Source organism: Typopeltis vanoorti, chromosome 24 (assembly GCF_054136105.1).
Source record: "Typopeltis vanoorti isolate ZY-2024b chromosome 24, IOZ_Tvanoo_1.0, whole genome shotgun sequence".
NCBI lineage: Eukaryota > Metazoa > Arthropoda > Arachnida > Uropygi > Thelyphonidae > Typopeltis > Typopeltis vanoorti.
Genome location: NC_143572.1, coordinates 25812275 through 25838938, shown reverse-complemented (window position 1 = coordinate 25838938; position 26664 = coordinate 25812275). Strand labels below are relative to the sequence as shown.

The following is a 26664-nucleotide window of genomic DNA, read 5'->3' as shown; positions in this document are numbered from 1 at the left end:
GCGTCAGCCAAAGAAGACAAAGTCAGTTCCATCAGCAGGAAAGGTCATGTCATCGGTGTTTTGGGATGCTAAAGGCATTTTGTTCATTAATTATCTTGAAAAAGGTAAAACAATAACCGAGGAATATTATTCCGATCTTTTAACCAGACTAGACGAAAAAATTTGTGAGAAAAGATCCAATTTGCAGAAGAAAAAAATCATCTTTCGCGAGGACAATGCATTTGTCCACAAAGGTGTTTTGGCAATGGGAAAATTAAGGGATCTGCACTATGAATTGTTGGAACATGTACACTATTCCCCAGATTTGGCTCCCTCTGACTTCTATCTCTTCCTCGCTGGTCCACGTTTTTCTTGGAATCATGAGGTAATTGTAGCTGTAGAGGGGTATTTTGCAGATCTTACTGAGAACCACTACAGGGATGGGATAATGGCACTGGAGCATTGCTGGAATAAATGTATTAGTCTTAAGGCAGATTATGTTGAAAAATAAGTTTGAAATTATAAATTCGTTTTTTCATTGTTAGGCCAATAACTTTTCAGACCACCCTCGTACAATTTAATGTAAAAATTACAGCATGAAGAGAAATATTAAACAGTGGGTAATCATTTCAGTATTTCATCTTTGTTACAGAGACATCTTCAGGATTATAATGTAAAAATTGTAATAACACACACTAAAAGACAATAAGCAGAAGAAATTAAATTAGACTAAATGAAGACTAAAGTCGTATGAGTGGCACCGTCTATAGGTGCTGTCGGCTAGCCTTGGATGTTGTGCAGGAGGCCTAAGAATTAAAGTTTCCCAAATCTTGGGAAGTTAATACAACCATATTTATTAAGTTCATGCTGCCCCTGATTCCACAGAAAAAGAATGTGTCCTTTATTAGACACACTTATCACACATCTTCCCTCAGGTTGCCTTTCATTCACAGTCTACCGCAAACCTAGACACATAGGCAAATACAGATAGATAGATAGAAATTCATATCATCATCTAGCACAAAAACTAGGGTTATTAGCTCTCTTAAATATAGAGTCCTGGCAATTTGCTCTAATGAGCAGGCACTGAATAAAGAATATGAAATTATTAGCCAAACATTTATAATAAAAAAAATGGCTACAACATAAAGACAGTTCACAAGATCCTCCACAGTAATACCATTAAAAGCCAAAAAGGATTACAAAAATTCATAGCTATACCATACATTAGAAGAATATCAGAAAAAATAGATAGAACACTACATAAATACATTAAGGCAACCTTCAAACCTCCTGCAAAATACTCAGTTCATCTGAAGATCCCCTTCCGTACCTTGCCCACCCAGGGGTTTACAAAATTCAGTGCACCTGCAACCTATCCTACATAGGAGAAACAGGGCACACCATCCCAATAAGAAAAGTCAAACATAAATGCCACATCAAATTCCTCCGCCATGTTAAAATAGGCCTGTCAGACTATGCACTTCAAACATTTCACAAAATCAACTGGAAAGGCACCAAGTCCCTACACTGCACCAAAATCTGCTTTGAAAGAAAGTTCAAGGAAATGTGTGAAATGCTGAAACATCTGAATCTAAACGAAAATGATGGATTATTAATTCCAAGAATCTGAAGGACTCATCTGTAACCTATATAGCATCCATAACATATGTCAGAACCCCAATACAAGAAAACTTTAATATAAGAGGACTATAGAGATGTGTTTAATGTACTTTTACTATAAAAATTTATTTTTATTTATTTAGAGATTTTTTTTTTTTTCCTATCATCTGTCTATTATTATATTGATATGTATAAAAATTTTATTTTATTTTGTTAAATTTTTGTTGTATATAATTTATTTATATTATTATTTTATTTTATTTTATTTTTCACCCGAGGTCAGGCTAGGGTAAACGATTAACATAGCATTTAGATTTATCTTACTTTTGTGTAGTGTCATGTAGCTTGAGTCCTGTGCATATGTATGTTTTCCTGATGACGACCTCAATATACAGAGGTCAAAACATAAAATGTTATTTTCATAATTATAAGTAAAGTAATTCCTTCAACATGTGTTTTTCTCTTCATAAATTCTTCACTATGAATACTGACCACCATGTAGCCTTAAAAAAAATTTTTCATAATATGATAAGTTGCAAGAAAAAGAAACTTTATAACCACCTGGAATAAAAAGGAGAGGTAGTGGATCCTTATGAGAGTGGAGAAGGGAAGCCAGCTTCAAATGAGGTTTGAAAGCAGTGCAGAGATTATATTTCTTTAAAGTTCTGGCTATTTTTTCTTAAATGCCCTGGATATAGAGAATAGTAATGGAATTACTGTAGGCTTTATGCTGAGAGGGATGTGAAGAGATGGGAGGGACTGATAATTTGTAGATCACTTTAGCATTGTAACTATTGGCAAATAAAGGCAAGCTCTGCTGTGAGGAAACTTGGGTGAAACAGAGGTTGGAAGCTCCATAGACAAAAAGGATTTGATGACACCATATTATTGAGAAGAAGGGAATGATGGGAAAGTTTATGCGCATATCTACCTGTGGGTGTTTTTTTTTTTTATAAACTTCAAAAGAAAGGCCTTTTTTAGATACTGTAATCACACTTCTGTCATTGGGCAGACATGTGATTACAGTATCTAAAAAAGGCAAGCTATTGTTATTTTCTTTTTCACTGGTGAACTGTATTCTTGTGTGCTGACTGTTGAGGTGGAGGAGAAAAGCGTAACGTGTTTGAGCCATGTTGCCAAATAGAGACATCAATTATCATTAAGAAAAAATAATAATAAATTATTATTTTTATGGCTATTTTGCCTGCTTTCATTTAGAAGTGCTCCTTTTTTTAAAAAAGAAATAATAATAATAATTCCCTTCACATTATTAGAACTAATGGCCTGCTATAGCCAAGTAAAGTTGACTTGTGTTTATTTGGTCGTAACTCTGCTATATTGTCTGAGATCATCTGACTCACCTTCAGTGGAAAAACCCTTACAAATATTCTCTTCACTCTACATGGGACTCATATCTTTCCACTTGCAGTTGTTCTCACCACAGTGGTGTTTATTTTATTATTATTTTTTTTAAAAATAATTTTTTTAACTATTCCTCACCATTTTTGCTCACATCACATATTTAATGCTTCTTGAATAATGCATATAACTCTATAGTTAGGATGTTGTGTCTTGTATGATTTTGTGATTATTTAAGTGTTAATTATATTGCTAAGAAGTACATTGTAATTCCATAATTAGAGGTTTCCATCATGTTTTAATACAGGACTTTTACTTTTTTCTATTCTAATCTGAATAGAAGAAATATTTACATTTTCTATTTTACTATAGTAAATGTAAATATTTTTTCCAGTTCTGACATTATTGTTTTTACTTGCTCAGTATTTTGTGCACTTCAGCCAGAAAGTTCATTGAGTTTTGTAGAATGCATAATGTGATTCTTTTGCACTAAAAATTTAGGCATCTGTAATCTAGTTGATGCAGGTGTCAAGTGGCAGTTATATCCAGTTTAAAGACTGTCGGTGATGTGAATCTATTTCCCGAATGATTAGAGGAAAAAATTACCAGTTTCCTCACTATGTCATAGTCTCGACCATACCCTTAGATTTACATATACTTGTGTGTGTGTAAAATACAGGACTTAACAAATGCAAAATCCTACTCGCCACGAAAAAAAGAAAAAAACAGTACTTGCCATGAAAAAAAAAAATCCTTCCACCCATTTTTATAACGACATTTCCCAGTATGTCAATAAAAATTCCATAAAGTAATTAGTGACACTGTATCATTGTGTGGAAAACATTTCCTCTATGTGAGAACATAGAGGAAATCTTTTCCACTGTTTCAAGAAGTTGATAAATTAAAAGATTAGGAAGAGCAGTAAAAACAACGATGGATTTTTCTGGAAAATATAATTTGCTACATTCATCAGTGTTATATCTGGAACCTCCATCATCAGTCAATTTGATGAGTTGGAAAGATCCAAGTTCAAATCTCATCTGGGACTCAAAGAACCTTTATCGGAACTTTTCAGGTGAAGGTGAGTTAGCCGGTCTCATATGGAGGTGGAAAGGTTTTTCATCCTGCATACAGGCAAAGTGGCCAGTGAACACAGCTTGCATACAAAGTATGTTTATAGGCATAGGATTAGCCACCTTATCCTGGAATCATAGTTACAAAATCCAATGATATCTTGGGTGGTTATGGGAGCTTAAGGAACCATTAAGAACCATAAATGAAGAAGAATTGTTACTAGAATGACTATTTATATTACATATATTCTCCTGTGTTTTCTTTTCCTATTTTGTTCAAGTTGCAGCTACTTGCCACCTGTCAAAATCTGTTCACCACAGATGAATGGGCGAGCATACTTGTTGAGCCCTATATATATATATATATATTCAGAGACAAGTGACCAAACTGATGACAGATGTGTGGAATTCTTCCTATGAGGATAGGTGTATGGGTTGCAAAGTATAATTGATAGGTGGAAAAGAGGGGACATGGTAGAAACAAATTATTAAAGGGGTTCCATCTATAAGATTGACACAAAAGAAATTTTTCAATATATGATGAACAGAGAGAGAACTAGAGGTCACCCCTGGAAATAGTGTGTGTTTACTAAAATAAAGAGCTAAAAGACTCTTCATTCCGGCAATGCAAAATTACATGAATCAAGTGGATATTAAATCCAGCATTATTTCAAAGCCGAATACAGAAACTATAAAAGTTGATAGATTCTGTATTCTTTCTATATAATAGAAAGATCACTTGAAAGAAATAGGAACATTTACATATGCTTCATAGACTTTCAGAAGGCTTTTGACTAGGTAAAACATAATAAAATGTTCAATATGTTAGATAAATTAGACATAGAAGATCATGTACTTAAGATTATAAAAATGATTTACACCAAACAGAAAATGCAGCTGTTTAACTCTGAGACTTCTGAAGTGAAAATAAAAAGAGGAGTTAGACAAGGTTGTATCCTTTCACCAAATCTATTTAATATTTATAGTGAGACAGTGATGAAAAAGATTGTAAAACAAAAAATAGGAATTAGTATCAATGGTATAAAATACAATAATCTTAGATATGCTGATGATACCATTCTAATAGCAGAAAACAGAAACAAATTAATCAAATTACTTCAGCTACTAATTGAAGAAGGTAAAGAATTTGGATTATATATTAATGCAAAAAAAAAAAACAATCTATGAAAATCTCAGAGTTAGAAATATTCATAAACAATATGAAAATTGAACATACAACAGAATACAAATATTTAGGCACCTACTTTACTGCGGATGGAAAGCAAGATAAAGAAATAAAAATAAGAACAGCCATAGCTAAAGATGCATTCTGGAAAAATAAAGATCTGCTCAAAAGTTCTGTGAGTATCGAGACAAAGAAAAGAATGATAAGAACATTAGTGTGGCCAATTTTCACATATGGAAGTGAGACCTGGATATTCAAGAAGAGAGTAAGGCAACAGATAATGGCCTTTGAAATGTGGTGCCATAGAAGAGCTCTGAAAATCCTATAGACAGAATATGTGACAAATACAGATGTCCTACAGAGAATGAGAACACAGAGATCTTTATTCCAGGAAATGATCCAGAGAAAGATGATATTGGCAGGACATGTAATGTTGGTTACTTACATTAGCTTATGTATAGTTTCTATGAATGAAAGAAAATAAATTTGCTCTGATGCTAGAGAAGAGGATTATTTCATCATCAAATTCCTGCCATGTACCCTCAAGGGGTGTACAGGATATGATAGTACTTCATGAAAACTTTACATCATTACTAACTTTCTATCTACAATTTTCCTCCAAATCAGTCTGTTATTTGTCAAGACTCCAACATTATCAGATCTTATATTTCTATCGTCTAAGGCACTTTGTACCGTATCAAAACACCTATATCTTGGTCTTCCTCTGGGTCGTTTTGCTGCCAACCTGTCAGAGAACACTTGTTTTGCTAATCTTTCTTTGCCCATTCTGTTTAAGTGACCATACCACCTGAGATTAGCTCTGCTAACCATTCCTGGATGCTGACAATGTCAAGTTCTTTCCTAATATTCTCGTTTTTAATATGATATTGCCAATGATGCCATCTGTTCATGCCTATAATCTTTCTCAGGACTCTCATATCTGTGGTGTTTAGTCTTTGGTCAAGTGTTTTACTTCTGACCCAGCTCTCAGATCCATAAGTTAAAACTGGTTTGAACACTGTCTTGTATACAGCTAATTTAGTGTTCTGACTAATTTCTCTCTTATTCCATATGAATTTATTCAATTGACTTCTCACCATACCAGCTTTGCTGATTCTGTTGTCTATTTCTATATTTAATTTACCATCTTCAGTAAAAATCGTGCCTAAATAGCTGAAATGTTTTACTTGTTCCACAGGTTCTCCATTCACAACACACTTGACATTTTCAATGATTCTGCCTATTTTCATTGTCTTTGTCTTTTTATTGCTGACCTTCATACCATATCTATTACAACAGCTATTCAATTTAGTCAGAGAATCTTGCAGACATGTAGTGGATTTATTTAGAAGTATAACATCATCCGCATAAAGCAAAGAGCTGACATTAACATCTCCAATTTTGATATCATGTTTAATACCACTTTCCTTCATAATGTGATCCATATAGATAGTGAATAACAGAGGTGGATAATGTACATCCTTGTCTCACCAGATTTAACATTAAACCATCTTCCTGTACATCCTTCAATTCTAACTGCTGACTTACACCTCAAATACAGACTAAGTATTGCTTGATATAAGGCCCTATTGACACCATATAACTGTAGCATATTAAATAGCTTCTCTCTTGGTGCCTTGTCATATGCCTTTTCCAAATCAACAAAACTTAAATACAGATCTTTGTTAAATTCCCATGATTTCTCCACTATTTGTCGTAAAGTGAAGATCTGATCCTGACATACGCTATTTGGACTGAATCCAGCTTGTTCTTCACCAAGCTTTTCTTCTACAATTCTCCTCAACCATTTCTCAAGTATACTTGCATAGATCTTGCCAGGAACACTCAGTAGGGAAATACCTCTGTAATTCTCACATGCAGGTTTATTTCCCTTTTTATATATGAGTACTACGAGAGCTCTACTCCATCATCGGGAATTCGTCCCACTGTATTAGGTTCACCCCCCCCCCAACTAACAGAATAATCTGGTCCAGATCTTCCTTAATTAATGCAATGTGGATTGTATATCATCACATATCGTAAGTTATTCATTTTTCTCCTACCAATCTTAATTCCTGTGTGGTCTTTGTCTAAGTCTATTCTAATAATAATAATAAAATAAAATACTAAACCCCAACTCAACATCACCAGAGTTAAAGATCAGTACTATCAACATAAGAAGCCTGAATGGCAAAGAAATGGATCTAGCTGAGGAATTAGATAAGTACCAGATCGACATAATAGGGGTGACTGAAACAAAAAAAAAACAAAACTGGTGAGATATTTCTGAGCAATAAATACAAAATGTTATATTCAGGCAATGACAATCAAGGAAAAGAAGGAGTAGCCATAGTATTCAACACAAAATACGAGTCTAATTTTCTTGAATGGCAGTCGGTCTCAAGTAGAGTAATGTGGACAAATATGAGAATGGGGAACTGGACAATGAGACTTATTTGTGCCTATGGTCCCACAGAAGGTTCTACTAAGGTAGAAGTGGAGGAATTTTTTGATGCTTTAGAAAAGGCAACTGACACAATGAAAAAGGAAAAGTTGGTCCTTTGGGGATCTAAATAGCAGAGTAGGAAATGACTGTGAGACATACAAAAATATTTTGGGAAAATTTGGAGAAAAGAGCAAAGCTAATAATAATGGCAAATATCTGTTGGATTTCTGCTCAGGACATGGACTGGTTATTACTAACACCATGTTCCAACATAAAAATGTGCACAAATTCACATGGAGAGAAGAGACAAGGAATAAGAAAGTCTTATTGACTATGTTATTGTTGATAGTGTGTTTTCTCCCTGATGCAGAACACCAGAGCGTACAGAGGATTTGAAATTGGATGCGATCACTATTTAGTCTTGAGCAGGATAAAATTGAATAACATGTAAGAAAGTTATAAAGCGAATAAAAGTTGAGCAGCTCTCAGATGTGAACTGTAGACTAAAATACACAAAGATTATTGAAGAAAAAATGAAAGAGTTTGAGAACAGGAATCAAACCTTGGAGATTCAGTGGCAAAGTCTGAAGAAAACATTGATTGATTCTGCCAGAGAGGCATGTGGTGAGCTTGTCTGGAAGGATAAAAAAAATCAGAACTCCCTGGTGGATACAGGAAGTTAAAGAGGCAGTGAAGGAAAAGAAGAAACCATATCAAAAGTTCCTTTCAAATAAGTCAGCTTGTGCTCTTAGAGAATATAGAGACAAATGCAAGAATGCTAAACACTGTGTAAAACTAGCTAAACAAAAGTCATGGGAGGACTTTGGTAAGAATATAGAAAATAAATATCAAGACGGTGGCAAAATATTCTGGAGGTTGTTGAAGAAGCTTAGGAATGGAGGAAAGAGTGCTGTAAAAGGAATTAGATATGATAAAGGTGACATGAAAAAAGGAGAAAAAGATATCCTTGAAGTGTGGAGTAATTACTTTGAAAAACTGCTAAATGAAACAAGCAGTGATGACAGCACAGTGGTAAAAAACACTGACCAGGCATGCAGTCAAGAATACATATCCATACTTGAAGTAGAAAAAGCCATCAAAGGCTTGAAATGTGGAAAGGCAGCAGTAGATGATATTCGACCAGAAATGCTGAAGTATGGTGGTATAAGAGTCTTACAGTGCCTGCATTGCATAGTTCAGAAAGCCTGGACAGTGGGACGAATTCCCGATAATGGAGTAGAGCTCTCCTAGTACCCATATATAAAAAGGGAAATAAAACTGCATGTGAGAATTACAGATGTATTTCCTTACTGAGTGTTCCTGGCAAGATCTATGCAAGTATACTTGAAAAACAGTTGAGAAGAATTGTAGAAGAAAAGCTTGGTGAAGAACAAGCTGGATTCAGGCCAAATAGGGGATGTCAGGATCAGATCTTCACTTTATAACAAATAGTCGAGAAAGCATGGGAATATAACAAAGATCTGTATTTAAGTTTTGTCGATTTGGAAAAGGCATATGACAAGGTGCCAAGAGAGAAGCTATTCAATATGCTGCAGTTATATGGTGTCAATGGGCTATTATATCAAGCAATACTTCATCTTTATTTGAGTTGTAAGTGAGCAGTTAGAATTGAAGGAAGTACTGGAAGATGGTTTAATGTTAAATCTGGTGTGAGACAAGGATGTATATTATCCCCTCTGTTATTCATTATCTATATGGATCACATTATGAAGGAAAGTGGTATTAAACATTATATCAGAATTCGAGATGTTAATGTCAGCTCTTTGCTTTATGCATATGATGTTATACTTCTAAATAAATCTGCTACAAGTCTGCAAGATTCTCTGACTAAATTGAATAGCTGTTGTAATAGATATGGTATGAAGGTCAGCAATAAAAAGACAAAGACAATGAAAATTGGCAGAATCATTGAAAATGTCAAGTGTGTTGTGAATGGAGAACCTGTGGAACAAGTAAAACATTTCAGCTATTTAGGCACGATTTTTACTGAAGATGGTAAATTAAATATAGAAATAGACAACAGAATCAGCAAAGCTGGTATGGTGGGAAGTCAATTGAATAAATTCATATGGAATAAGAGAGAAATTAGTCAGAACACTAAATTAGCTGTATACAAGACAGTGTTCAAACCAGTTTTAACTTATGGATCTGAGAGCTGGGTCAGAAGTAAAACACTTGACCAAAGACTAGAGACCACAGATATGAGAGTCCTGAGAAAGATTAGAGGCATAAACAGATGGCATCAATGGCAATATCATATTAAAAATGAGGATATTAGGAAAGAACTTGACATTGTCAGCATCCAGGAATGCATTAGCAGAGCTAATCTCAGGTGGTATGGTTACTTAAATAGAATGGGAGAGGAAAGATTTTTTGAAAACGACCCAGAGGAAGACCAAGATATAGGTGGATTGATACGGTACAAAATGCCTTAGATGAAAGAAATATGAGATCTGATAATGTTGGAGTCTTGACAAGTAACAGACTGATTTGGAGGAAAATTGTAGATAGGAAATTAATAATGATGTAATTTTTTTCATGTAGTACTGTCATATCCTGTACACCCCATGAAGGTACATGGCAGGAATATGATGATGATGATATATTAAACACTACAAATATTAAAAAGACACATAATATACAACCCTGCTGCACCTCTTTGTTCACTCAAACACTGCCTATTTCTCAGAAGACCATTTTTACTGAAGCTTCTTGGTTGCCATATAGCAGTGGTGTTCAACCTTTTTACTGTGTGAGCTACTTTTCTATAAAAAGTTATTCGGCGATCTACTCTCTTATATAGATCACGTTCCCCCAACCTGATATCTGATTACGCACAAATAAACAACTACAAAAAAATACTCAACTAAAAACTTTATTTATGTATTTAAAAATTTATTTATCACTTTTAATTATTTTAATACAACAAAAAAAACACGAATATATTTGAATAAAATATTTATTTCTCTATTTTGGAAACCAAAACAACAGATTGATTACAAATCCACAAGTTACAGGAAATGCTGGTTGATTAAAAAAAAAAAAAGTTAATGTGAAATTTGGCATTGTTTAGACCTCGCAATATTTTCATAGTCAAGTTGATATGAAGAAGTGACCAATCGTAGACAATCATCCAGATGATCATTTGTAATTTGTTTTTTTAATTGATTTTTTATGATGGTCATATTTGAAAAAGCGTATTCTTACAAGTATGTCGATACGAAACACAACAGAATTTTTAGCGCAATATCAGTTAATATTGGGAATTTTTCATGTGCATACTTCTAAATAGCTTCATTGTTTATTGATTTTAAATGTAAACTGTTCTGAATGTTCATTATCTCAAATTCTACTTCAGCTTGGTTTATATCAAACAGCCCTAATTTTATTTGAAATTTCTGTGATGTTCAAGTTTTCTTGAAATGGATTATTGATAAAAGATACAATCATTTCAGTTTTATTAAAATCTTGAAATCTTGAATTCATTTCTTCATCAACTAATTCTATTTCACGAATAAATTCTTTTAAATCATAGCGAAGCATTTCTTGATTTTGTTCAAAATTTAATAAATAATGGAGATGTCTAAATTCGTGGTCATTTATATTTTTCTTTAATAAAAGTAAGTATTGTTGGAAAGTTTTTATTGAACTTAACATGCCAATTAAATTTTTATCTCTGCCTTGTAACTCTAAATTTAATTGCTTAATTTCGTACAGAAATCTACTAAAAATGATAAGTGTAACAACCATCTTTTATCACTCAATTGTGGATAAATATCTCCTTTTTCAGCAAGAAACTTTTTTATATCGTTATTTAACACAAGAAATCTTTCTAAACATTGACTTCTGCTGAGCCAGCGAACATTATTGTACGACAGAAGTTCCCTATCATCATCTGCCTGAAATTTAAATAACCGCTTTTGCAGGGCTTTTCCTCGAACAGAATTTACAATTTTAAATGTAATATCCAAAACAGCCTTTGTGTTTAATCTTTTACTACACAGTACTTATTGGTGAATAATACAGTGGTACATTAATTTTTTATGATGGTCATATTTGAAAAAGTGGATTCTGACAAAAATCTGGATATTTGTCATAGTTTTTACATAATGAAATGAAGCCTGATTTATTACCTATCATTGCAGGAGCACCATCAGTAGTAATAGACACAAGTTTAAAAAGCGAAAGTTTGTGTTGTTTCACAAATTCATCAAATGCTGAAAAAATGTCTTCTCCCCTAGTCCTTCCCAATAATGGTATAATTTTTAAAAGTTCTTCTTTACTTGAATAATATTGAAATACCATGCGAATAAATACCATTAACTGAGCATTATCAGTGAAGTCGTTTGATTCATCAAATTTTAATGAAAATGCAACACACTGGTGACTGTCTGACATTAACCTGGCCTGGAAACGTTTCTCTGACAATTGGAACTCTTCCTTTCGGTAATTTGAAACCTTGTCTGTGGCCTAGAAGTAGTCTCTCTCTCTCTAGCGTAGTCTCAAACCGAGAAGCTCCTTTCTGAAAGCGGGAACTCCTCTCTCAAGCAACGTGGATCCGGGCAGTCTCTCTGACGGCGACTCTGGACCGGGTAGCCTCCTCTCTGACAGCAATTCTGGAACCGGGACCCCTTCTGCTTACTTCAGTCCCTTTTTATTAGGCCTCCTCTGAGACTGTGTATGAAGTTTGGCAACCCCTAAAGAATCGGTATGAGTCTTTCATCTTAAGTTTCAAGTTCGGCAGGCCTTTTGTTCTCCTCTGCTTTCTTTTTATTGTAAGTTGCCGGCCATCAGAAAGTTGTTTGAATTCTTTCTGACTGACTTCGGAGATGTTTACACTTAGAGCCTGTAAGCTTTTCTCATACATTCAAGTTTTAATAACAATCTTTCTAATGCCACAATGTACAGCTTCGGCGACAAAAACATTGCCTTTGTTTTTAACACTCTAACATCTTCTTATTAAAGCAATATATACAGTTAGCTTCAAAATAGTTATTTACCAAAACATCTAATACTGACTATACCGAGAGAAACAAAGGTTATTTTTTTACAATATTCACACGGGACTTAGCCTAAGTAAAAAATTGATGTAATGTGCTTTGGAATATTTAAGCTACAATCGAGTTTTTACACTTTGCTTATAATCGTATTCACTTGGCTCACTGTTTGACTTCCACTGATCCAAATTAATTCATTTAACCAGAATTTGACAATTTTAATGAAAAATAAATAAACAATAGCAATAACACTTAAAGTGAATTAAAAATAATTGAAAATAATAATAAATTAAATATTATGTTTTCAGTTTTAATTAAATTTGTAATAAGAAGGAATACACAAGAGATCAACCAAAAATCGCTCTGCGATTGATGGGTTGAACACCCCTGCCATATAGGATGCAGAGAGTGAAAGTGAAAGAGATGTTTATTTTGGCTGATATAAATGATTTTGCAGGTGATGTATGGTTTGCAAGAAGATATGAGAGAATTGCTAGTATGTGCAAAAAATAAAGTGTGTGCGAGTAAAAGTTGAGTCTGTTGCCACAGTGTGATAGAGGCAAACTGAGACAGAGGTATGATTGTAAATGTATCAGTTTGTAAGTCATGCAGGAAGAATAGTTTGGAGTCTGTGGAGTGAGTTTAATGGAAGGGAGGATTTATATAAGGTGGAGGGCTTGCATTTCAATGGATTTGGGGCCAGGAGTCTTGAGAAAGTGTTGTTCAGTTCAGTAAGTGTTTGGAAGTGCAGAGTCAGGGAAACTAGAATTTTTTTGGGGGGGGGGCAGGCGAGCATAGGTTCAGGCATTCTATAGGTTAGCAGTGGCAGAGTGATCACATGATGCTAAATGTGGTACCCCAGGTTTTCTTAACATTAGTGGGCTAAGCAACACAAGGTTGTGAGATGAAGAGGGTATTGCAGTTTATGTGTACTGATGCAAAAAGTAATCAGAATAAGGACAAGGAGTTTGGGGCATTGATTAGCTCAACTTGGCCAAAAGTTACAGGCATTAGTGAGACTAGGTTGAATGAGGATGATATAGTTATATTAATAGAATGCAAAGGTTATATTATCTTCAGAGAGGACAGAAGGAACAGGATGGGTGTGTGTGTGGGTGGGGGGGTTGCTAATGATAGCAGAGGAATTTAAGTAAAAAAATAGTAGAATTACATCAGAAGAATAACAGGGATGCAGAAGGCAGCTCATTTGAGGCTATCTGATGTGAGATAGAGACCAACAGAATGAAATACCGTATGTGTCAGCATATAGGACCATCGGCGTATAAGACGAGGCCTAAATTTTAGGCTATTTTTAGGTTTTAAGCTTATGTCAGTTGTATAAGATGATCCCCCAATTTCTTCTTTCTTGTATTAATGCAACATTAGGTATTGTTGTTGTATCCATTATTTTTTTGCATAGCATAGATTTAGTATTTATGCGAATTAACCTAATTAAAAGTGATTAGCCCAATTTTAATTAATTATTAATTTTACATTTTTTTAAAAATTTTGGATTATTAAAATTGTTATCATTTAAAATCATGGAACCAGCAACAAAACGAAGAAAGCATGAAGCTCAATTTAAAATAAGGGTAATTGAAATGGCAAAGCAAACTAATAACTGTGCTTCTGCAAGAAAGTTTGACATAACCGAAAAGATGGTAAGAGAATGGAGGAAGAAAGAAGATATTTTAAAAAAATTGCCAAAGAAAAAATGTGTGATAAGAACTGGGATCACCTTGATGGCCACAACTGGAAAATCACGTTGCAGAATGGGTATTCAAACAAAGGCAGGATTGTTATCTTGTTACAAGAAATATGATTAGAGCATATGCATTAAATGGTCAACATTGAATCCGGATGAAGTATAGAATTTCAAGCTACTTCAGGATGTTGTAATCGTTTTATGAATTGACAAAATCTGCCAATACGACAAAAAACGAAAATTGCTCAAAAACTGCCAGCAGATCTTGACAACAAACTTACCAGTTTCCATAAATTTATTATTCAGTTGAGACAAGAACAGAAATTTCTATTGTCAAATATTGGAAATATGGATGAAACTTCTATGAGCTTTGATATGATAAGCAATAAATCAGTATGGAGTCTAAAGGTAGTAAGAGTGTGTTAGTTCGAACTACAGGTCATGAAAAAACAAGGTTTACGGTTTTGTTGTCATGTTTGGCTGATGGAACCGAGTTAAAACCAATGATCATCTTCAAACATAAAACTAAAATTTCCTTCAGGTGTTTTTGTACATTTTCACAAAAAAGGATGGACGGACGAAAATGGTGTGAAATTATGGATAAATAATGTGTGGAACATGAGACCAGGCAGTATAATGAAGAAACGCAGTTTATTAGTATGGGATATGTTTCATAGCCATTTAACTGAGAATACTAAAAGTCTTCTAGAAAAAAATAACACAAAAATTGCTGTTATACCAGGTGGTTTAACTTCTATATTGCAACCACTAGACATCTGCTTGAACAAATGTCTCCCCTATCACACCCAAATATATGTGTGATAGGGGAGACATTTATCCTACAAGATGATGCTCATCCTCATGAGTGAATCTCATGGAGATGTGAAAGAAACACACACACACACAAAAAAATTGTAAATGAACACTTTAATTCAGTAACAAATTGTTACAAAAAAACAATGGTCATAAACAAGACAACAAAATGAGATTATCAAATTGCCTCAATGAGGAATGCAGTCACCCCTTAGAGCAAGGATTTTCAACCTTTCAGACAGTGTGGGGCACATTAAAATTTTCAGTGAAGCCCATGGGCCACTAAGCTATACTGTGGTATTTAGAATTGTAAGATACTTTCCAGATTCACAAAGAACGCTGTGCATTTGATACGTTACATAAAATCCTATAAAAATAAACAAACTCAGCTTTAAGAGCATAGGTAGGAGTCAGGTTCATAATAAATAAATACAATTAATACTTGAAAAAAGATAATTTAATGAAAACATTTTTTAAAATGTCAATGGGCAGCTTGGCAATGTTATGTTTGACCAGCTTGTCAATGTTGGAAGTCGCTATGCGCAGAGTATTCTTGAGATGTTGGTCCCTAATCTGAGTTCTGATCTTGGACTTCACATGCTTCATTCTGGAGAAGAACTGCTCACATAAGCATGTGCTTCATAACAAAGTGCACATCTTCAAAGCATGCCGGCGAAGATTAGGGAATGCATCCTCAGTAATGTAGTCTTTGTAAAATGTAAGCAAGGGCACATTGAATAATTTTTCTCCCAAAGAAGAATTGTTTTGGAGTTCAAGCTTCTCCATTTGTACTGAGCCTGGCATTTCAGCAGCATTGAAAATAAAACTAAAGAAGACTGCTGGTTACGAAAATCACTAAATCTCTCTTCGAACTCACTTTGCAACGTGGCTAGTTTTGTAGTGTATTGATCAAGAGATAAACAGTTGGACTCAGCAAGAAGCTGAAAATGAGTTAAGTCTTTTTTTGCGAGTTGTGCCTCCCAAAGTTTGAGTTTGACCACAAAAGCTTTGATGTGATCAAACAGAGTGTGCACCAGTTGATCTTTGTATTGTAGCCGCATATTTAGGTCATTCATATGCAGCGAGATGTCAGTCACAAAGGCAAAGTCTGTCATCCACTTCAGATCGTTAAATTCTGCAATCGGATTCCCTTTGGTTTGCATGAACTGCTGTATTTCGCTCCTTAAGTCAAAGACTCTTTTAAGAACTTTCCCTCTGCTCAACCAACGCACGTTACTATAATAAACCGCATCGCCGTGATTTGCTTTGCACTCTTGGGTCAAAAACTCTTGGAATTGACGATGATTCAATCCTCTTGCCCTAATAAGGCTGACGATAGTCACAATAACTTTCATGACATTCTCAAATCCAATAGTTTTTGTGCACAAATTCTCCTGGTGGATTAAACAGTGGCAATGGATGAAATGTTTCCTTCTAGTTCTGGTTGTTTCCCACCATAGCACATAGCAGGGGCACCATCAGTTGCCACACCCTCGAGGTTGATTAAGCTGAGGTAGAAACGCTGGAGCATTTTCTTGGCAGCTTCAAGAATATCAGTACCTTTCATTGTTCCCTTCATAGGTACAAGCGCTAGCAGTTCTTCTGTCACATTCAATTGTTGATCAATGCCACGGACAAAGATAGCCAGTTGTAATGTATCCTTCACATATCTGCTCTCATCTAAAGCAAGTGAATATGACGTAAATTCGGATGACCGTTTTTTTTTTAAAGTTCCTCCAATGTCATTGGCAAGTTCTTCGACACATCATGCTACAATTATCCCAGACAAACTTGGGTTTTTAAACACTTCCTTACTATTTGGGCACAGAATATCCCCAGCAGTGATGAGACACTCTTTCACAAGTTCACCGTCCAAGAAGGCTTTTGATTTTTTACAATTTTTTCAGCTATTACATAACTTACTATGATGCACGCTTCGCTCTCTTCCCTCTACCTTTTAAACATACCCTGCTGGCATTTTAAATCAATTTGGAGATGGTTCACTTTGTCTACACGAAGACGTCTTTGAAGGTGATCGAAATTGGACGCATGCTTTGTCTCATAGTGTCGTTTTATATTGTATTCTTTTGATACTGACACTGACTCACGACAAATTAAACATACTGGCTTATCATGGATCAGCACAAAAAAAGTACAAATCGGTCCACTTTTCATTAAAAATCCGACAAGAATCACTTGATTTATGCTTTTTACTCGGAGATGCCATGGTGATGGAAGGTGAACCCATAAAATGATTCAAAATGGCCATATAACTGTTTATTATCCACTGACTATGTCTGGCAGTATAAAACCGCAATAGGCTATAGCTGGCACGACGAACCTGCGTGCACTTATACATGAATATCACGATTGACTGTGGATGAGATCCTCTTGTATTTATATGAAAATAACGAAATATCGAGATGTATCTGGAAGGTACTTGACAGTGCACTCGAACGAACTACTGCTTCAGCCATCTACCTGCAATGTTAGTGCTAGTACTTAAGTACTGCTTGGCGCTGGTAGATGGCTGAAGAAGCATGTCTATTTAATATTCATTTTTATAGGATTTTATGTAAAGTATCAAATGCACAGTGTTCCTTGTGAATCTGGAAAGCATCTTACAATTCTAAATACTGCAGTATAGCTTAGTGGCCTGTTGGCCTTATTGAAATTATTTTTTATTTAATCGCGTTTTAATGTTAAGTAGTTATTTTTTCAAAATGGCCAGTGGGCCACGGCAAAGAGCTCCACAGGACACAGGTGGCCCACACCCCTGCCCTAAGGAGTTCTTTTGCTATGTTGCAGGTAAAAGGAGGAGCAACTGTTGAAGGATGACTTTAAAAAGTGATATGATGATGAAAATAGGGGGGGGTAACAGAACCAAACCAAATAGTTGAATTACTGCTGAGCATTTTGCAGGGGTGTATCATTTAGGTAGTGACATTGCAATTCCAGATGTTGATATTGACTGAAAGAAGAATAACAGTTGAAGAAATGGAGGTGCTTAAAATATTGCAGACCTCAATATGAACATAGCCATGGGATAGGTGGCATATTGGCCTGTGTATTACAAAAATATGCAAATGACTTATCTTCTCTGACCAAGCCATTTAAATTTAGTTTAAGTACTGGGAAGGTGCCAATAGAATAGAAAGAGGGAAAAATAGTCCCATTGCAAAGGAGGCTCTAAGACAGAAGTAGCACATTTGAAACCAATCAGCATCTCAGTAGTGGTGGTTAAGGTACTGGAGAAAACTAATGAAAGACAGAATTCAGAACTGGGGGGGGGGATAAGAATATGATACTTTATAAGGGTAGCATGCTTTTATGAAGAGTAGTTTGATTAATTTTTATAATCAAGTGGCAATGGAATTGGATAAAGGAAATGACTACTCGGTGATACTGTTGAACTTTGCAAAGCATTTGACAAGATTCAAGACAGAACTGTGCTGCATAAATTGGAGCCAATGGGATGGATTCGAATCTGGTGATTTGGATTAGAGGATGGCTGATGTACAGATATCAAAGAGTGGAGGAGGAGTTGATTTCAGGAGAACACAGATGACTAATTGTGTACCACTAAGTAGAGGACTAAGTACCACAGAGCTTGGTACTTAGTCTTCTGTTGTTTAATTTGTACATCAGTGATATGGGAAATATTCAATTTATGTTGATAATGCAGAACTAGTAGGAGCAGGGGTGGCTCGTGCATAGGCACTGCAGAACTACAGCACTCCCAGTGTTTCTCAATATATAAATATATTTATTAATTTATTTATATTTGTTTGTAATATTTAATTTTATCATCAACAATCCTATACAATTCTCTTATTTTGTATAAAAAATAATAAACATCCATCTTGTAGCACGTAGGAGGGCAAAGGATGCTAGCAGCACTATGTTTACCACAGTGTCATATTGCTACGCATGCAAGCATATGCACGTCATAGTGAGATGCGAGCTATTAGCATAATGTGGCACTGTTCGTCATGCAGTTCCACATGACATTTGTTATTAGTTTTTATTTTAGAACATTATTGGGGTTATTGACAATTATGACCTCCAAAATGCAACCTCAAGAAATAAGTTCTGTGACGGTAGTGACTGTAAGTGAACTACAAAAACTTAAATTTTCAGAGTTGACTCTCTCTCTGAGAAAGTTTCTATTAAAATAAGAGGCATCCTTTACCTGATATTCAAATATCTCAGCTAGGAATAAGCAATGCTAAGAAGTACATTAGAAGTTTTAATACAGAGTGGTATAAAAAGAAAAGTTGGCTATGTCGTTGTGAAGTGAAAAATGCACTATTTTGTTTTGTGTTTGTTGTTTGGAGGTGATACGAAATGGACAAAAGATGGTTTTGTAAATATGAATAAACTGAAAAACATGAAACGTCAAAAAAAATATTGAAAATGCAGTTTCTTTATCGCTTTTAGGAACTGCAGATATTAAACAAAAACTTAGTGAGGATTACAGAATTTCGATTAATGAGCATAACAAAAAGGTTGCTAAAAACCGTGAAATTTTATCCAAGATAATTGACTATATTATGTTATTTTGTGGAAATTTTGAAATGCCTTTACGTGGACATGAAGAAAGCAAATCCAGGTCTATTTAGGGGATTAGTGAATTTTCTGTCTAAATTAGATCCAGATTTAAGAAACCAGTACAGTCTTTAAAGGTGTTTCTAAGACTGTTCAGAATGAGATACTCGATTGTCTTTTTCATATACCAAAATGAAATAAATAAGGATATTGAAGAAGCTTCATTTGTAGCTGTCATGGCTGATGACACAACGGATGTTTCAGAACACTCTCAGATGGTTATTGTTTTTCGGTACTTATTGAATGAAGAAATATTTGAACGCTTTTGGGGATTCTTTATTCCAGAGAATCAAACTGCAGATGGCTTATCCAAATGTATTCTAGAGCAGTTAGATATTATCCTTCAAGGTAATAGACAAAAACTAATAGCTCAGACATTTGATGGTGCAAATGTCATGAAGGATAAAAAAGGGGGCGTTCAAGCAAAAGTTAAAGAATTTTATAATAATGCACATTTCACTCATTGTTATGCTCACCAACTGAATCTTATAATGAAAAATGCAGCAAGTGTTACTCAGAACTCAAGAATTTTTTTCTCCAATATTATGGCTATATCAACATTTTTCTCGAGATCACCACAACCTGTAACAATTCTTCATAAGCATATAAACGTTGCCATTCTGCTCCCATCTGCTACAAGATGGAACTTTAACATACACACTGTGAACACAGTTACGAAAATTTGCAACCGGTAAAAAGCTGCCTTGCTGAAATTCAGTCAACATCAATTGCAGATCAAACTATTTCAGAAGCCACAGGAATTTTAGTCTATCTAAATAATGAAAAATTAATGTTCTGGTTGGAGCTTTTTCATGAGGTAATGCCTCATGTGGAAGTAATTTACAATCAAATACAATCTCTTTAAATTGATGTATTCAAAGTACATGAATATATAGCAAATTTTAAAACTGCTATTTTGGCAATAAGAAATTCAAAGTACTGTGAGAATCCTTCAAAGACATTCATTGCTGAATAAGTATGTGACTGCATATGTAAGTAAGTATGTGACTGCATATGTGTTGATATGGAGGACAGGTATTCTTTCACTAAACATTTAGTAGCTGCTATTATTTAACAAGGATAAATTAGCTAATTTTAAGAATAAATTGCCCACAGAAGAAATAAAATTGACCACTGAAGCATATCCCATGATCAACACAGAAAAACTTGAAACTGAACTTCGAGTATTCTACAGTAGACCCGACATGCATGATTATTGTAAATTAATTGACTTGTTAAAATTTATAACAGAAATAATTTAGATTGTGTTCTTAGTAAAATTACTGTATTGATAAAAATTCTCTTGACAATTCCTATGATTAGATCAGAACCTGAACACTGTTTTTCAACATTAAAGAGAATAGAACATTTCTGAGGAGCATTATGAATCAGGATAGTTTAAATGCACTTGCGATGATTTCAACGGAGAAAAAATTCTTCAACAGTCACACAAACATCAAGGAAAAAGTTATTGACCTTTTCGCTCAAAACAAAACAAGATTGGATTTTATTTTTAAGTAATTTTGAATTATATTAAACTGTATAATTTTATTGATAATAAACAATATTTTTTCATGAAACAAAACAAGAAGAATATATTTTATTTTTAAGTAATTTTGAATTATACCGAACTGTATAATTTTATCAATAATAAACAATATTTTTTCATGTTTAATTTTTTTAAAAATTTTTACCATAATTTTGATATTTTATCCAAACCCTTTACACTATACTTACAGTGTGTATATATGTTTTGAAAGTTGCAGCACCCCCACGATTTCAAGTCATGAGCCGCCACTGAGGGGGAGTGATATTAATGAAGATTATGTGGAGATCTGCAGAATGAATTAAATAGACTAGCCACATCAGCAAATGTAACTGGCTGCCAGTTTAATGTGGCCAAGTGTAAGGTGATGCACTTTTAGAAGAAGAGATCACAAGCTGTGTACTATATTGATGGAACTGAACTGCAGGAATGTGGTGAGGCCAGGGACTTGGAGATAATTGTGGATAGGAGTTGAATTTTAGAGGGCATATTGGTGGCAAAAATAGCACATCAGATTACATCATTGTCGTACACACTTAAAAAAAGCAGGTGTAGAGAAGTTATTGTTTTCCTTTATAAGGCTTTAATAAAGCCACATCTAGACTACTGCTGCATGCTGATGTAATCGTCTGAATTTTTTGAGGTTGAAGAAGTGGTGGAGAGGATCCAGAGGTGAGTGACACTATGACAGGTCTATCATTTCTGTAAGAATTATGAGCATCTCATAGATAGCTAGCTTTTGAAACCACATGGACCTGCATGTACTGAAGGTCTGTGTGACTTCATAACTAGCTGATGATAGAAGCATACAAATTATTAAAGGGATTTTACTGGATTGATACTGAAGATTTTTTTTTTTTTTCAGTACATGGCAGGATGGGAGAGATCACCAGTGGAAATTGTGGAAGAGTGTGGTTAGCAAGGGTGTTAAGACTAGGTTTTTTACCTGGAGGGTGGTGAATGGGTTGCCAGATGTAGTTGTGAGTGCTTCATCAGTGAATGAGTTTTAAGGATGAGCATGATAGGTATGTGAATATTGGATCTCTTGTGGTGAGGCTTCTGACTCCATGGAGAATACCTGTATAAGGATGATAATAATAATGTAGGGATCAACTTTCCGGTAACTTTGTTTATCTTTCTAAACGAATCTCTTGTTCTACTTGTATGTTATTTTTCTTCTATTTCTATGCACCTTTTTATCTAGATGCTTCTCTTTATCTTTCCTAGCATGTCTCTGAAAATCTCTAGCTGTCTAACTCCTTGTTTCCCTGAAGTGTCATTTTTCTTCTTTCTTCTACTATTTGAATAGCTTCTTCTCACAACCATTTACTATCTTTCTTTCTTGTTGATTTAATTAGATTCTCCTTTGCTTCTTCTAATATTATTTTATATTTTGTTCCCACAGTTCTTCTAATTCTCTTTGTATCCTATCCAAATTTTTTAATTTCTTTCCGACATTTACTTTGAATACATCATTTATATGATTTGAATCAAATTTTATACATTCCTTTTTGTTTCTTCCCAGCTCTTAATTAAAATCTAACCTCAGCTGTCAGTAATTCATGATTAGTTCTGCATTTCAATTTCTTCTTTTTCTCCCAGTTTTGCATTCCAATCACCTAATCGGTAGAAAATCTACCTTATCAAAACTGTACACACCTACTTGTTGCAATCTACTGTAAAAAAATTTTACCTCATCTCTACTGGCATCTGTAATGGGTACATATACAGATGTATTTACCCATTACAGATGCCAATAGAGATGAGGTAAAATTGTGTGACATTCACTAGATATGGTTTTATTCTGATTTGAATTATTCTGTCAGACATTGGATTTTAACCCAAAATTTATTTTCCATATTTTCTTCTAACTATGAAGATAATATGGATAATAAATCTTCAGTTTCGAAGTGTTCCTTTTCCTAAAATCTTAGCTTGAGTAATTCTTTTCATCTCCTTTTTTTTTATGCTGGTTCCAGTTTCCTTGATACATATTTCTTACATTCGATGTTCCTATTTTATGTAAATCAACAGAGCAGAGGCGTCCTCTTCTGAAATTAACTCTATGGAAGATGAATCTTCCAAAGGCTTTGATCCATCTTCATCATTCTTGTTAATTTTATTAATATTCAAAAGTTCTCCTCTTCTCTTTCCCAATAGGCATTTTGATGCCTTCTGACCTTGGTGTCCCATTTTCTGGCACATATCTCATTAATTTAGCCTTTGTGCATACAATTTTGGCAGAATATATACAGAGGTGGTTTGCCATTGCCTTTTGTGTTTGTGGTGCATGTTGGCTTTAGAGAATGCTGCATTTCTGCATGTCTGTTGATAAGTTCACCTCCCCACCAACTGCATTCAGGTGTGCACATCCAATTTGGAAGCACATGTGGCAGTCCTTTCAAAAACTCAGGTTTTTCATCTCGCAAAACAGGCATACTGGCCAGAAGAACATGTGCAATTAACAGACATAATATACTGACTTCATAGCTTTAGCTGTAATTTAAAACAACCCCCTCCTAGGTGGTCGTGGTCTAAAGAATGACTGATGGACGGTGGCAGTGCTAATGATTTATATTAGTGCAGATTTTAACCATAGCTGTTAATAATAAAGCTGCAACTATATCCACGAAAAACAAGCCCCCCCCCCCCCCCCCAATATCACACTGGTTTTATTATATAGTGACTTGTTTTCCTTTGTTTTATAGGCACTCACAAATGGCTTTTTCAACTTTGACACATTTGATGTTGATGAATATGAATATTATGAGGTTAGTAAAATGAAAAATTATAGGTTTTAGCATTGTGAATTATTTTTTTAATAATTAGAAATAATTTCCCTTAACTACCCAACCATTTATATTGATTAAATATACCAAAACATTTTATGCTTTTTATCTATCTTATTTCAGTTTCACTGGATACTTTACATCCATATTTTGACATATTGACATATATGCATGTCATGGACAGCATAGTGGTTAAGTAAACATGTGGGAGTGTCTTAAAATTTCATGAAATTTTATTTAAATTTTGTCACTAGATTAGAACAGTTAATACCTTGGGCTGTTTCCACCAACACAGTATAGCTTGGAATATGTGTGGGAGGGAGGGAGGTATAATAATAATCTCTTCTAAAGATCCCCCTTCTTCACCTTGCCCACCCAGGTGTGTATCAAATCTGTTGCACCTGTATATATACATGGAAATAAGCTGTATAATCCCAAAACAAATGAAGAACATAAACAACACATCAAGTATCTTCATCACAAAAAAGTAGGTCTTTTCAATCCATGAACTTGAAACATAGATGTACTAGATTGACTGGAAAGGCACCTAGTCCTTACTTTGGTACAAAAAAGTAAATAAAAAGAAGCCTGTGGAAATACTTATCGACCTTACCAAATCTCAACAAAAATGATGGCCTAGAGGTTCCAAGGATTCGGATGGCTCATCTATGACCCACATAACAGCATCTAGAAAAAGAAGAATTATCCACAGGGTGAATACCAAAAGAAAAGAAATTTAATTGGATAACAATGCAATAACTTTCAGGCAGGAAACAGAAATTTAAAATAACAGGACCTTAAGAAACAAATGATTGCTGATGTGATTTTACTACGATAATTATGTTTTATTGTATTTTATTTTTATATTATTTATTTTTTATTATTTGTGTTTATTTATTGTTTCCCTCACCCGAAGGTAGGCTATGATCATCAGGAATGTTGAATTTTGAATTCATTATTAACCACATCAATCTTTTTGATTGATGTGGTTAATAATGATTTAATATATATAATTACCTTCGAGATACAAAGAACAAAGCAAATTGAATTATACAAATTCTCTGTTTTTCATCATCATCAAATTCCTGACTCGCATCATTGTGAATGTACAGTCAGTTATTACTAATTTTTATCAAATTAACGTAATGAATTTAAAACATCATTTTAATAACATTTGTAATGAATTATTGCTTCATGCTGTTCCAAGAAATATTTTAAAATACTAGAAAGATAGACAAAAAGTGAAATATGACTTCTTTTTTTTTTTAATAGTAGAGGTTGTAGTTCTTATGAAAACAGTAGTTCCAACGCACATGGGTTAAAGGTGTGAATGAAGAGGATAAGAAGGTTTAGTATGTTTGAACTGGACAATGAATGAATGGATGTTTGAGGAAAAGCAGATGAATGGTATCAGCCAGTTTGGTGGAACAGTGCCCATGAAAATACTTATAGAAGAGGCACAAGACAGAAACATTGTGTGTGTGTGATGACAACTGGAGTGAGTTTATGAAAGAAGGGTCATTAATCCTCTTCTGGACATCAAGCATTTTTAGAGAGGCTGTTGATGTACCCCCTCATATGTGAGAATGATATTCTGAGATAAGGCCAGTTTGGAATTATTTCTCACCTGTACCTGGAATTGTACAGGTGAGAAATAATGTCTTAAACAGAAAAGGACATCTAGTTTTTTGGATACGGAGGAAGCTATATATGTTATGTAAAGTGCTGGCCAGGAGAGGCTAGAGATATAAGTCAATCCTATGGAGATCTGATATATCACAGATGAGGGGAGGTAATGTCTGGTCCTTCTTGCATTGTGACAATTGCGAATAGTTTGTGAGTATTGTGTTACCTTGTTGTATGCCTCTGTTCATTTCCACAGTGAGGTTGTTCCCATTAAAATGGATGGTTGCTGTTTCATTGATGTATGCCGATTTGATGGTCCTTACATATGTCTTCTCCACTTGTTGATTTCACAGTGCTTTAAGTATTCTGACAGTTTTTACTGAATCAAAAGCTTTCTCATAATCAATAAAAGCAAGACAGAATGGGAGTTGTTGTTCATTTCATCATTCAGTAGTTTGTTATACACCTCGAATATAAGACATTGTGCTGAAATCCACTTGAAAAACTTGCCTGTTCTTTTGACTGTGCAAAGTTTAGAGTCCCCCCCCCCCCCTCATAGCCTACAGACTAAGTCTTTTGGAAACACTTCATTGATAGGTCAATAGTTCTTCAAGTCTTCCACTTCTCCTGTTTTATGTATAAGTTATCAGTGCTCTTTTTTTTTGAGATGATACACAATAGTATGCTGTACCAGCACCTCTTTTAAGCAGTGATGTGTGACATATGGATGATGTATATTTAGAAATTTGTAATCTTTGATTTTTTTTACCTTTACCTAGTGTTCAGATAATCTTAGTTATTTAATTAAATTTGCATTTTTACTTCTGTATTAAGATATATTATTATTGATATATTAACACATTCATGTTAAGCTGTGTCTTGCAAGTTACACC

General features: G+C 34.4%; 1 protein-coding gene across 2 annotated transcripts in view; it reads left to right on the top strand.

Moving 5' to 3' along the window:
• The window catches only part of LOC150093032 (dual specificity protein phosphatase CDC14A-like), a 382808-nt gene that overhangs the window by 229455 nt on the left and 126689 nt on the right, over positions 1–26664 (top strand). For both annotated transcript variants that reach the window (XM_090413766.1, XM_090413767.1), the window contains one exon: positions 24065–24127. In XM_090413766.1, the coding sequence (XP_090269892.1) occupies positions 24065–24127 (63 nt within the window). The remainder of the gene's footprint in view (positions 1–24064; positions 24128–26664) is intronic.